Here is a 13,647-nt window from a genome sequence, read left to right as displayed (position 1 = left end):
TTGGGTACGAGTTATTACTATAAATTTTTTCCTACGATTCTTCACACCTGCACTTTTAGGCTTCAAGGTTAAATGATATCCATAAGTGAGATTATTTTCAAGTAAAACTTTAGTGTCGCAAAGCACCAACTTTACCACAAAATATTTTTTCCAGTAAGACCAAAGAAAATGAAACAAAATAAACAATAATGGAAATCAAAATATAATTGTAACAAATCCCACAGAATTACCCATTTTTTATCACATTGTATAGACAACAAATTTTTGGAGGCATATGCACATTCATGTCATTAAAATTGACCACTATGTTGGAAGCATTTGTGTTCATCAGTTTGCATTTTAGAGATATCATTGTTACCATCCTTTTTTATAGCTTGTTACGACTCCAGGCTTGGGAGAAATTGCTGCAAGGACAACTTCTTAAGGTCATCAAACTAACATTTTAAGCCCCTTTTCTCTAGTGGCTTTCATGGCTATTCTTACAAGCCACTTGTAGAGCCTTTATTAGATGCATACCTCCCAAGTTATGGTGAAAACATTGGTGCCTAAGAAGCATGGAGTTCAGTTTGAGCCATAAGGCACTTGTAGAGCCTTTATTAGATGCAGACCTCTCAGGTTTTGGTGAAAACATTGGTGCCTAAGAAGTATGGAGTATGGAGTTCAGTTTGAACCATAAGGCCTGTGTCATGTTCCCAAATCCATGTTTTTCTATAAGCATCGATTGTTAACTTCTCTGAATCCATCTTCGGTGCTAATATCGAGTAACAAATAATCTTTTGTATTCACACTTATAATATGATCTTTTTACGTTGTTATTCTGTTCAATATATCCTGTATCATTGTATGCATAGATGAAAGTCCCTAAGAGTGTGTTATATAGTGATGTAATTGTTCACATTTAGTGTCACTAGGTTGTAAATATTATTAAGCATTTGGTGCATTTGGCTAGTTCCATGCAAGCAGGTGCCCAGTTTGAATCCTTAGTGTGAGACATACTAGTCTATGCCGATGAGTTTACTAGGGATGCCATCCATAGTTTGAATCCCTAGCGTGAGACATGCTAGTCTATGCCGATGGTTTGCTACCGATGCCATCCACAAATTTAGGGAAGAATACCTTGGGTTTATCTGCGAGGCTTTCCTTGAAAAGACGGATGATATATAATATTACAACAATTTTTAAGCAATTCAGCTGTCCAGCTCAATATACACTTTATGACAATATGTGAAAAACGTATGTCACAATTTCATGATGATTGAGAGGTTTGCGGATATTGGATACGACAAAGCAAAGGTTATATAATATGAATTCAGTGGCCACAGGAAAATACAGCGGAAGAGGCTTACACTCTGGGATTTATGATGCTTCGTTAAAATGTTATATCAGATTACTGAAACTCAATGGTCTTAATTACAGTTCCTGCTGAGAGGCATTCGGCATCTCAGTTTCAGTATCAGTGTCACTGACAGGCTCTAAATCTTGTGTCTGTTCAATCTCAGAGGGCAGAGAGCCATGTTTTGCAGCTGCTTGAAGAACCCTGTTTTGCACTGCTGTTGTTGACGGTGACGTTGCCAACTTCAATTTATTCGGTTCCATCTGTCCAGCAATCCAGAGAATGCCCTGGGTAGCTGATTGAAATGGACTAAACAATGCCCTGAAGGTAATAACAAATCACATTTAGTAGGTCTACAAGAAATTGAGACACCTAACCGAAGAAGCCAGATACAGTGATATGCTTGAAATCAGTGGACTAAAATTATAAATCAATGGAATTATAAAATCAAGGTCCAAGATTCTTTAATCAGGGAGATCTTTACACAATTGCTCACAAATGCTATTCTGATAGAATGAATTTCTCTGAAACTATGCAACATTTAGCAAATGATAAATTCAGTTTCCTCGCTTGTAAAACATTTTATTAGTAGTAGATTCAGCTCAAATAAAACAGTTTATTGCAACTGGAGTTCCAACTTCCTACTCCGAAGCCATAATAGAGCCCTGACCGCAAGCAATACTGAATGTGTAACTTTGTCTGAAAGTGTTGGTGCTTGATATTTCACGAGTCGGTAAACATACGGATACAGAGTATAAAATTATTAATTAAAACATAAACATTTTAATAATCTAGGAACATGTAACCAGTTCTCCACGTCAAATTTTCAAATGTGTTATCAAAAGTCAGATATGTTTGATGGAGGAACAAGAAGTTGTTAAACAAACCGACATAGACGATAAATTTATTAATTCAGAAAGAAAGAAACTTTTAAAGTGAGTAAGAACATGTAACCAGTTTTCCATGTCAATTTTATAAATGTATTATCAAAGCTCATAAATATTTGATAGAGGAACAAGGCCTCAGTTCAGGAACAACTTGTTGAAAAATGTAGCTATGGTAGGTTTTCATAATCCTTGATGTATGTAACGAACAGAGTTCATATACTCATAGGAATGCTCTTATACCAATACAATGAACAAAGTTTGTCTACTCAGAGGAATGCTCTGATACCAATGTAACGAACTAAGTTCGTGTACTTCAAAAGTTTACTTTAGAAGACTTGGAATATAAAAATCTCCATTGAAGATACAAGAATATATTAAAATGTGTGAATGAAAATATGATGTTACAAATGAGAGTGAGGCCCTGCTTATGTACCCTACGCAGGGGTCCCTTTATGAATAGTCATGTCCTTAGGGACATCCCTGTTCATTAACTAATTAATCATTATTTATGTTGTGTTATTATTATTTATATTTATATGATTTATATCTATATTTTATTCATAATATTGTCTTCCTTTTCAAAGTTTCCAACAACTTTGTCCTCAAAGCTTACTGATGAAAAGGCTTGATATCTTTTTTTGTTTTGAATGTCTTCTTGACTCGGAACTGTCATTTTCGTTGATACAAGACGATATGATTCTTTGAGTGATAAATAAAATTGTCGAACTTAAAAAGGATCAGACCATCCTAAATTAATCTTCTGTTAAACTTGGCAATTACTTGATAGCTGGGATAATTTGTTGTCGTCAGTATGGATTGTGCCCACATCATTCTTTTTCAGAACTTGAGTTTGTTGTTTTTGTTTTGAGTGAAACAAATACATAGATTAATTGGTATGTCTGTTCTTATGGATCGGATGTCGATAAGGAGAACTGGTAATTTGATTTTCTCTTATCATGTGTTTGCCAATTTCCTGATTTACTTTAGGTGACAATGTTGTTGAGTTGACTATAAAATCTTCACTTGAAATGTTCATCGTCTGAACTGCAATGTTTGAGTGTTTTTTCTTCAACTAACTTGTCTTTTTCTTGAGTTGTGATATTCATTGGATCGATATTTATTACTTTCTCTTTAACTTGGACTGAAAACTTCAAAACTTCTTTCGTGATAAATTCTTCTAATTTGTTGTTGAATAACTCCTTATCATTTTTAAGACTCTTAATTTGAGTGAGTAGACTTTGATTATGAATTTTAAGACGTAAGAGTTCCTTATTTTCCTAGTCGATTTTACATTGGCATTCAAACTTCTCATCTTTTAAACACTTAATTTGTTCTAATATTTTTTTATTAAGATTCTTCAAACATAAGTTTTCCTCTTCTTTCTTTGATAGACTTTTGTCGGAACTTTCCTTTTCTTGTTCTAACTGATGTTTCTTAACTTTACATTTTCTTACTTGTGTAAGTAGTTTTTTATTATGCTCCTTCAAACATGAATTTTTCTTGTTTTTGTTGGATTTGACTTCTTCAAGCTCTTTCTGCTTTTTTGATACTATTTTTGGATTCTCTTGAAACATTAATTTCGAAATATCCTTAAGGTCTTTTGATGAAGGCATTATCAATTCTGATTTCGTTGTCATGTTTTGGAATGTGACCGTCTTCTTCTTGTAAAGGAACATCAAGAATTCTTTTTCTATGTTTAACATAAACGTATCCAATTCTTTAAACCAAGGTCGACTAAGAATTATGTCAACCTCTTTGTCATACATAGTTACGACACAAAATTGAGATATGTACTCATAATGATCTATTGTCACTTGTAAATCATTAATTTCATATATTTTTTTTAAGAATTATCTGTTGTTTCGCCTACATTGGCATCTGAAATTAAAAGTCGATTCACCATATTAATATTTATGTAGTTTTCGTCGTTGCTTGTTTTAATAGCGATATTAACTTTTTTCCCTTGGATAGTCCCTTTTAATGTAATTAATCTGTAATCTGGGATCGAAAAACCTTTATAGGAAAATCACCCTTCCTTTATTTCTGAACTTGACTCCATCTTTTCTGTTTTGGAATGGGCTTATGGTTTTAAAAGAAACCCTTTTGACTTTTATTAATTCTTCAATCCTTAGTATTGATTTTTTTTTTTAATTCTCCTTTTAAATAATTTTGTGATTTTATAACCTTTGAATTTCGACTAAATCACATTTTTTTAAAATTTAAAATTATATATATAATATAATAATAATAATATTTATATATATGACTATATAATTAAATTATATTTTTAATAATTATGTAATTAACTATTAATTAACTATAAAAAAATTATATAGTTAATCAACCTATTTAATTATATAATGGGTCACCGTATAATTTAATTAAGCTTATATATATAAACTTTATATTATTATTACAAATAAATGGAACCAATGTCACGAATTGGGCGACAATGGAGATGAATGGAACGACGCGGAGAGAGAGAGAGAGCACATGACGAATCGATGCGAAGGTTGAAAAACTGAACACAAGGAAGACAATGGTGTCGGGCTTGTCAGAATGGAGATGAGATGCAGCGTTGAGAATCGATTCAGTCTGCGGTGCAAATTTTGCTAACTGGCGAAAGGCGTGGATGGTTTATTTAGTTGAATAGGGTTGACGAGGACAATTTTGCTGACCGACATAAGTCGTGGATGGTTGATTTAGTAGAGTTTGGTTGTTGGAATAGGTACACAGTGCGATAGAGCACATGGTATAGTGCAATGGAGTTGACGTGGAAGGGTGTTCGGGGTTATCGATTGGGAATTTTACAGTGAAGACGACGTATGGGATGGTGGCACTATTGCAGGTGGTAGGATAAATTTGGCAATGGTTCAACGACAGGGTAGAGTACTACGCAATAGGGATAGCATTGGCCCAGCAGGCACGTAGGTGGAAGGCTTGAGATGAGTAGGCGAAAATTTTGCGACGAATAGGGGGAAATTTTGCGACGAACAAGGGGAAATTTTGCGACAAGCAGGAAAATCGATGGTTGGTGGATTTCGGAGATGGAAAATCGGCAGTGACATCTACTGGCTAGTCTTGCAGTTGTTTGAGCTGGACGCTTGGTGGTCTATCGACGCTGGGCGGTGTTGGTTTGTATGTGGAATCACAACTCTGGCATCGTTGTAATGTAGCGTATCTATATACAGTTTCTCATTGTTATTATTTTAATTCCCTTTCTTATATAATTTTTTTTTTAACTTTTTCATTTTTTTTTCGATTATTTTTACTTGCCTTTTTAATTTGTTTTCGACTTTTGTTTTTAAACTTTTTTTTTTTTCAAAAGGATAAAGGTTTTTGGTTTTCGTTTTTTCTTCTTCTTCCTTAAAAAATGGCCAAGGGCCTCTAACGAAATCAGCGAACGAAGAAACTCCAAAAACTTCTATAGCAGAAGACTTTCAATTTCACAACAACAAGGTTGATGCAAAGTTGATGGCCAAAGGCCAGATTAGTTTGGTTCTCTGTGCAGTGGTTAAGTAGCCAAAATATTGAACATCTTTGATACTAATGTAACGAACAAAGTTCGTCTACTTAAAGGAATGCTCTGATACCAATGTAATGAACAGAGTTCGCGTATTTCAAAAGTTAAATATTCCAGAAGACTTGGAAAATAAAGATACCCGTTGAAGATACAAGAATATATATTAAAATATGTGAATGGGAGTATGATGTTACAAATGAGAGTGAGGCCCTGCTTATATACCCTAGACAGGTTTCCCTTTATGAATGGTCATGTCCTTAGGGACATAATTCTTCATTAACTAACTAATAATTATTTACGTTGTGTTATTATTATTTATATTTACATTACTTATATCTATATTTTATTTATAACAATGTATTTATAATACTATATAAAACAAAAAACAAAAATAAATCTTATATTAGAAGAAAGAATATTAAAAAAAAGAAATCAATAAAACCATCTAAAATTAAGATCCTTGAAAATAGCTCATACTCATGTAAATAATACATTTACCATCAATTACTACCCTCCATAATTTAAGCAAGTACTTGCATAGAAGACGGAATATAAACAAGATGTAAGTAAATATACTTATCAGGAGTTACTGCCCACCATTATTTACATGATCTTCAACACTTCAACAAATGAGTAAAAATGTAAATGTGCAGACTTACTAGAATTTAATTTACAAAGAAACGTGATTTAATTTAAGAGACGGGTCTCTTGGGTATGTTGGGTATAAAATTCATTTGAACTTTTTGTAAAAAAAATTGTATGCTAGTAGCTCACTCAGTTTCAAAGTTTTTGATAAGAGTTTGATGCCTACAGCCCCAAATGTGTTAGCTGATCTAAAACTTTTAATGCAAATACACTTGAAACATTTTCGAGTTGCCTCCACACTATCTTTTTAGTTGATATCCAAGTAAACACAAGCATGCAGACACAAATTTATGCACAGTTATTTTTGGTCCAATGACCTTGGAAAACCCACAAGGGGAAAACCAATGAAAGGGAGGATTTTATTTCTCTTAAAGGCAATAATTACACAACAAAAAATAAACAACTTATCTCCCTTTAAAGTTGTTTTAGTTTTCCTTGGAATTTGTGCCAAGGCTACAACTCTAAATCTGGAGGTTCAAATCATTGTTCCAGTGTTATAACACTCTGAACTATAGTCAAATCATTGCTTTGATATTGGCTAATATTCAGAGGTATCCTCATTTGCAAAGACTTTAAAATTGGAGCAAACGTACCCTGATTTCTACCTTGGCCTATGAGAAGACAATCATTGATAGATTGCTCAGAAATGTGTGGAAGAAAGTGTAACTAGGTTTGGTATTCACAAACGTAACTTTGATCTTTGTATTTGTCAAGAAAAAGAAATATTATGTTTTTAAATTATAAGAATGAGTTTCTTGCTCATTCCATAGGTCTAGGAAAGTCAAACAGTAAAAGACATGTAAAGAGCTCTTCTTGAGCATATATATATATATAGTCTAAAAGGCCCTCGAAGATAAGCACAATCCTCCAAGACAAGCTCAAAGAAGTCTGCAAGAAAAACTCTGAAAGAAGGCAGGCATGTCAGCCTCAAAATATATTTAATGACACGTTGGCTCAGATGACACAACAATTCAAGATGACATGTTGGCTATTTAGGGAGACGCAACAACTATATATACCTGGCTAGGGTCACCACAGAAGTTCAGATTTTTGGACAAGTCTGCAACCTCGGATGGGTACAAGAAGGAACATAATTTCGGTGATAAACTCAGTAATCTCCTCGCTTACTTCACTGCAATTTTGGTCTAGCTAAAGGGTCACTGTGATATAGCCTTCGCATAATTATAGCAGACCTCGGTATAGGAAGAACATGGCTACAATCTCGGTGAAGGTGTTGACGTGCTAGACCCACCAACATGTCAGGGGATCTCCCCGGTAAGAAGTCCCAATTACACCTCAAACCATTTGGTGGAGTCCCAATAGTGGGTCATACGGTAATGCCTTGATCGTGGTTTCGCACAGAGGAAAGTAAGATGTCCCTGTTGGTAGCGAGGGTGTGACATATGCAGCAAGTCAATGATGGTGCATGAGTGGTTCTAACACATGGAGTGTGAGGTGAGTGCGCCCCTTGGAAACATGTGATAGCACGGAGTTAAGAAGGGAAAACACGAGCAAAGATGCATCACACATGGAAAGAAAGTTAGTTAGCAATCCAAAGTGATGGTTAAACCAACAACACATTTCAGAAAGATTCATACATACATATACAAAAATAGCTACACATGCATGTGGTGGGCCCCAGTATTGTAGCAATAATGCTACAACTCTTGGAACTCCCTTCTTTAATTTTATCAACCCGGTAGTTCGTAACAAACTTGGAAGCGACGTTGCTGTATGCACAAGTACTAGCTCTTGCCGCAGCTGGCACAAGTCCGCTAGGGGCTCAAGCCAACTTCTATAAGCTCTTAGAAGAAGCTTTTTAACTGATGGACGAAAGCTAACTCAAAGGAAGCTAATCTACTTGCGGAAAGAAACTGAAAGCCAAAAAGAAACACAAACCCTAGCAAACCCTAGCAAACCCTAATTCTACCAACTAGTCATACTGATGCAAAAATGAGAATGCAAACTATGAGAAGAGATGCCATTACTTCTAGGAAGGTAAAATGCATGTGTCTAAGTTATCACTAGCTGAAGAAAACATCTTTTTGTATTTTTGATTAAGTTGTTAGAATTATCATGCATGTGCTTCTAACTAGTTTTCCACTATGCAGGGATGGATCAAGGGATGAAATGCTTTGGGAAAGGTTGGGATGGTACAGAGAGGGTCTAAGGGATCCCTAGCATTCTTTCTGAGAGTTTCACAAAGTCTGGAGGCCATGCAACCGTGTTTATGAACTTCTACAGGAAGTCTGCAAGGGTTTCTACAGGAAGTTCTGTAAGTCTTCTATAGGATGTTCTGTAATTCTTCTACAGGATGTTTCGAAATGGGATTTTGGAGCATGGATGGCGGGAAAAAGATGGAGGAATGAGTATGGAGGTGAAATAGGGATGTGAAGAGGTCTAAGGCTCGGTGGATGAGGCTAAGGAGCGATTGGATTTGTTCAAGGGAGAGTGAAGCAATGTTGCACAAAAATTAGGGTTTTGGGAGCGAATGGCAAACGTGAAGCAAGGGTTCTAAGTAGAGGGTGGAGCAGGTAGGTTGGATGGAGTATGTGCAGGTAAGGAAGGGTAATAGGTACTCTGCAAGTGGTTTCCCAAACTGAACAAACAAAGACATGCAAAAAAACAAAGATCTAGTTATGCTACCCTAATATGATCTAGCGAACAGTAATAAGAATGGACAACAACTTTATTTGCAAGGAGACCATGTATATTAACTATGAAATGAAGCATTCAAAGCTCTGAACATGTAACCAACTTCTGCAAATGAAAACCAAACACTAATGATTGCATGGTAAAGCAAAGTCAGTGTTTTTGTGGGCAGCAAAGTCATCCTAGTCACAGCTCCTGATCCCACTAAGGGAGAGGTGAAACCACAGATGTTTGTTGGCCCTTTTCTTGAAGCTTTTTCTGTTAACAACCTATCAAATAAATCTGAGCATGAAAATCTATTTTACTCATCAAAAAAACAATCTAAATAACAAAACAAGATTTAGATCTAAATAGCAAATTTTATTCTAAGAATGCAGCAAAGACACATAAAGATAATCAAAGGAGGTATTGGGCGCTTGAGATGGGCCCAACCCCAAGAGTTGTAGCCTCCTAAGAGAGATTTAGAATTGGTGCAAAGCTGGATTCATCTTTACTGAGCAAGAAAAGAAGAGTTACATCAAAACTGTCCACAAGAAGAACTTGAACATGAGCTGAAAGCAAAGCTAATCCATGGCCTACAAATCGAATTACAAAATGACTAACTACTAGCTACAAAATGACTACCAACTAGCTAACAAAAATGACTAACCACTAGCTAACCAAAATGAGGCCCTAAGCCTTCTTATTTATACAATTTGAGGACCCAACAGTCCTCCTAAAATTTAGGGACTTGGCTGCCCAAGACTTGGAGTTAACAGCAGTCCTACTTGACTTGCTTGGCTGCCCTTGTGCTGATTGATTCGGTGGCCCTTGAACTCCGAGCTGATGGTGGAGAATTCGAGGTAAGGGCCCATAAATGAGGGGGACACCTTCCTACAAATCCTCTAGCTTGTTCTCCCACGAATTTGGCTGCCAAGTGCTCATTAAGACCTTCCATTTTGTCTCCAAGTTGACCAAAAAGGCTACACAAAGCACCCATTAGACTTGTTGGCATAATGACTAACCAAATTCACTCTATTAACATAAAAATAATAAAAAACATGCAATAAACAAATGAGAATGGTGGACTAAGCCAAATTAGGAGGTTGAATGAGCCCAAATAATTGTACATTTTTGGGGCTCATCATCACCCCCTACTGAAAGTGTTGCTCATCCTCTGAGCAACCAAATCTCTCCCCTTGTCCTTGATGGCCCTGGTGACTTCCTTGGCTACTATCTCGACTGATTTCTCCTTTGGCTTCCCGCTTTTCAAACTTTCCTGTAGAAACTGTTCGCTGGCTTCCTGTAGAAACAGTCTCTGTCTTCCTGTAGAAACAATCCTCTGTCTTCCTGTAGAAATAGTCTGCTAACTTCCTGTAGAACTGTCTTCACTGTTTTGGTCTGCGCGGCTGAGGGTGCCTTCTTCTTGAACTGTGCTGTTGCTCCACTTGTTGTGAAGGATTTTGCTGTTGCATATGAAGATGGTGTTGATCCAGCTGTTGTGATGGCACCTGCTGCTGTTGTTGCTGATTGGAAAGGTGGTGTTGCTGTTGTGGCCACTTAATTTGAGGTTGATACAATTCTGACTGTTGGGACTGTGGAATACTGAATTGTAACTGATGTGACTGCAATGCCTGTTGGGCTGAATTCAAAGGCTTGGTTATGTCACTGCTCCCCAGTTTTTGTAAGGTAGCAGCAGCCATAGGACGATAGTAATCTGGCTGGATGGCTGAGTTTATTATATCAGGTCTCTGATGCATGTTCATCCATTGGAGTAAACCAACACCAGGCATTGTAGGATTTTGAGAATTAACAATACCAGTCTCCTCCCCAAACCACAGTGAAGATCTCTTGATGGCACTCTCTATTTTTGATTCTTCACCCAGCATTCCTGGCTGCCGTGGGCGCTTGGTCCTGAAGAAAGGCGGAGGACAAATGAAAAATGGAGTGGCAACAGGCTCAATCTCCCAGATAGAAACTCGATTCTGCCTTTCACCAGCAGTTGATTCATCCCACCCAACCTGGATATTACGCCACTGTGAGTTTGGCCATTTCATAGAATCAAGATCACTGATCCCTGTAATGGTACCCATATATCTGCGCACGCCTGATTCCTCAGTTTCAAACATCATCCTGAACCGCATGCCAAGTGAAACCTGGGTGCCATAGATTGCTTTGTTGTACTTAGACAGAGGAATGACAAACTCTGAAGGGCTTGCCCTTGGATTGTAGAAAACGGCAAATGGGCTATGGTTTGAAGCAACATGCGCTGCTACAGCAAGAACGCCAATATGCATGCTGTCACTAGACAGGACAGATGACGACATAGTTGCTTGTTGCCGATTTGCACGCCTTATACCCAGAAGTAGTTGTGATTTTTCATCCCTTATAAAAAGGACAGAGTCACCAGCAAAAAGTCTCTTCGCACTCACAAATACACCCCCTCCTGTTGTTAGAAGATGCCTCTTTGGCTGACCACGATAGAGATGTCTGAATGTCCATGCATGGTTATGCAAATCTCTGGCCACAAGTTCTTGAGCTGGTAGTTGCATCGTATAATCTAGTGGTTTCTTTCTGCAGGGCTGTTTTCTGCCTTTCCTGTAGACGACATCCTGTAGAAACGCCTGTAGAGTGCGACAGGCGGGAATTTTTTAAGGACTTGAAGAGATCTCGAGAATAAAAGGCAGAAATCTTGTAGAGCACCATCGGTTAACTGATCTGGAAATGGTGGACATGCGCTTCAGTTGACTGCAGTTGAATGGTGAGAGTTTCAGCCGAGCGTCGTTTAACTGCGGCGTCATTTACGTGAGAGAGTGAAGTGGCCAAGACATGTGTTGGCCATGCAGACAGTTGTGCTATCATGAACTGCATGTTCTACTTATGAACTGCATGTTTTCTTCTTGATCCGCTGCACTGGAGTTCAGGCAGCTGACACTAACTGTTTTTTTTTTTTTTTTAATTTTCATGTGAATGACTGATCATGCTGCGTGATTTCTGGCGGAGCGGTAGAGAAGGCACTGTTGGGTTAACTTTGCTATATTCCTGACTTAATCTCACCATTTCATTCATTCATGCAGTTTTCAAATTAATTTTATGCAATAGAAGAATGAGATCAGTCACATACCTCGAAGTTGAATGGTTGCCGTGAGCTGCTATGGCCTGTCATTGCTGCATGCATTGGTTTTTCTGATTGCATGTGGCTTGGCTGCTAATCCTTGATTGTTTTCTCCTTGTGCAGGTGTCCTCTGGCCGGATCTGAGCTGCATGCAATCGTTTCCATGTTCAACTCTGCCCGTTCAAGCTGCTGCTGTTGCATGGTCACAAAACTAGAACTTCTTTTTGCCATTTCTCCCAAACGGTAGATCGGATTGATATGAAACTCGGGGAGCATGTTCCTACCATCATTATGCATCTCCCATAGCAAATTCGTGATCAATGGATGCACAGATTTCGAGAAAAATGGAAAATGGATGAAGATTTCAGAGCTCGATTTCTCGGAAACCGTGCATCGGAATCGGCTGAAACTGCTTGGGTAGGCTACTATCACCCATGTGCATCTCCCCATGAAACAGGTTTTGAAACGGATGCACGGTTATGGAGAAAATGCAAAAATGGCTGATGGTGATGGAGGCTGATTTCTTGGAAACCGTGCACCGGAATTGCATGAAACTGCTCAGGCATGTTGTCATCAACCTTGTACAATTCCCCATAAAACGGTTTGTCAAATGGATGCATGGTTTTCAAGTTATGGCATAAACAAATTCTGCTCTATGTGTTTTTGCTTCAAGGCACATTGCATTTTGGTTGCATGGGATGACAAAATGAATTTTGGCTGTGATGCAGGTATGGAGATGATGGAGGAGGAGTTGGAAGATTGCATGAGGGCTTCTGAACCCTTGAGGAAGCTACCACGTTCGCCAAACCACTTTTTGAAATGCATGCCTAGTTTCCCACAATTTCTACAGGAACTTCCTGTAGAAGCACAATGAGAAGCACAAGGAGGTGAAAAAAATGATGGATAAAGGCAAGGGATGGACACACAAGTGCTTGTAGGCCTAATCAACAGATTCCCACCATCAGATTCACTTTTGAAATTGGATTTGGCTCGTCCAAAGGTTCTACAGGATGTTTCCTGTAGAAATACAGAGCTTCCTGTAGAAGGCACAAGAACAATTACTTTGACCTTGATTTGAGTGCTCCTCCTGACCTGCAATGTCATTGCTACAACATGAAATTATTCAATGGAAATTAGCTTTATTTTTTTTTTTTCTTTTTTCTCTTTTTTTTTGAAAAACAACTAGGGCACCTCATGGAGGTTTTCACCCTAATTGCCTGCCCTGGGCGCCTCCAAGGGAGGTTTTCACCCAGAGATCTTATTCCCTTTTATTTTCTCTTTTTTCCAACCCATTGACCGCCTCATGGAGGTTTTCAATCAATGAACCAATCTAAGGCGCCTCCGAGGAGGTTTTCACCTTAGATTTTTATTTTTTCTTTTATTTTTCTCTTTTTTCTTTTTCTACCCTACCCTACTTGAAAAACAAAATCATTTTCAAGTATAAGAATACTTCCAATGGAGCCATGTGCACATCGAGATTAGAGAAAAAATGATGTGAAGGCTCGAAATGCAT

At 37.6% G+C, this 13,647-nt stretch overlaps 1 protein-coding gene and 1 pseudogene across 7 annotated transcripts in view; both read right to left on the bottom strand.

Annotated features, from left to right (window-relative positions):
* Positions 1-1,273: 1,273 nt before the first annotated feature.
* The window catches only part of LOC149197137 (Rhodanese/Cell cycle control phosphatase superfamily protein), a 263,884-nt gene continuing 251,510 nt past the window's right edge, over positions 1,274-13,647 (bottom strand). For all 7 annotated transcript variants that reach the window (XM_089405744.1, XM_089405743.1, XM_089405746.1 and 4 more), the window contains one exon: positions 1,274-1,654. In XM_089405744.1, coding sequence (XP_089261870.1) covers positions 1,411-1,654 — 244 coding nt within the window. In that variant the 3' untranslated portion in view covers positions 1,274-1,410. The remainder of the gene's footprint in view (positions 1,655-13,647) is intronic.
* LOC149197138 (auxin response factor 19 pseudogene) lies at positions 10,408-12,365 on the bottom strand (annotated as a pseudogene).

This window comes from Pinus tabuliformis, chromosome 2_2, assembly GCF_031772625.1.
Source record: "Pinus tabuliformis cultivar Carrire ecotype Pingquan chromosome 2_2, CPIR1, whole genome shotgun sequence".
NCBI classification, from domain to species: Eukaryota; Viridiplantae; Streptophyta; class Pinopsida; order Pinales; family Pinaceae; genus Pinus; species Pinus tabuliformis.
The sequence above is the reverse complement of the archived record's forward strand: the minus strand, read 5'-3'. Positions and strand labels throughout refer to the sequence as shown.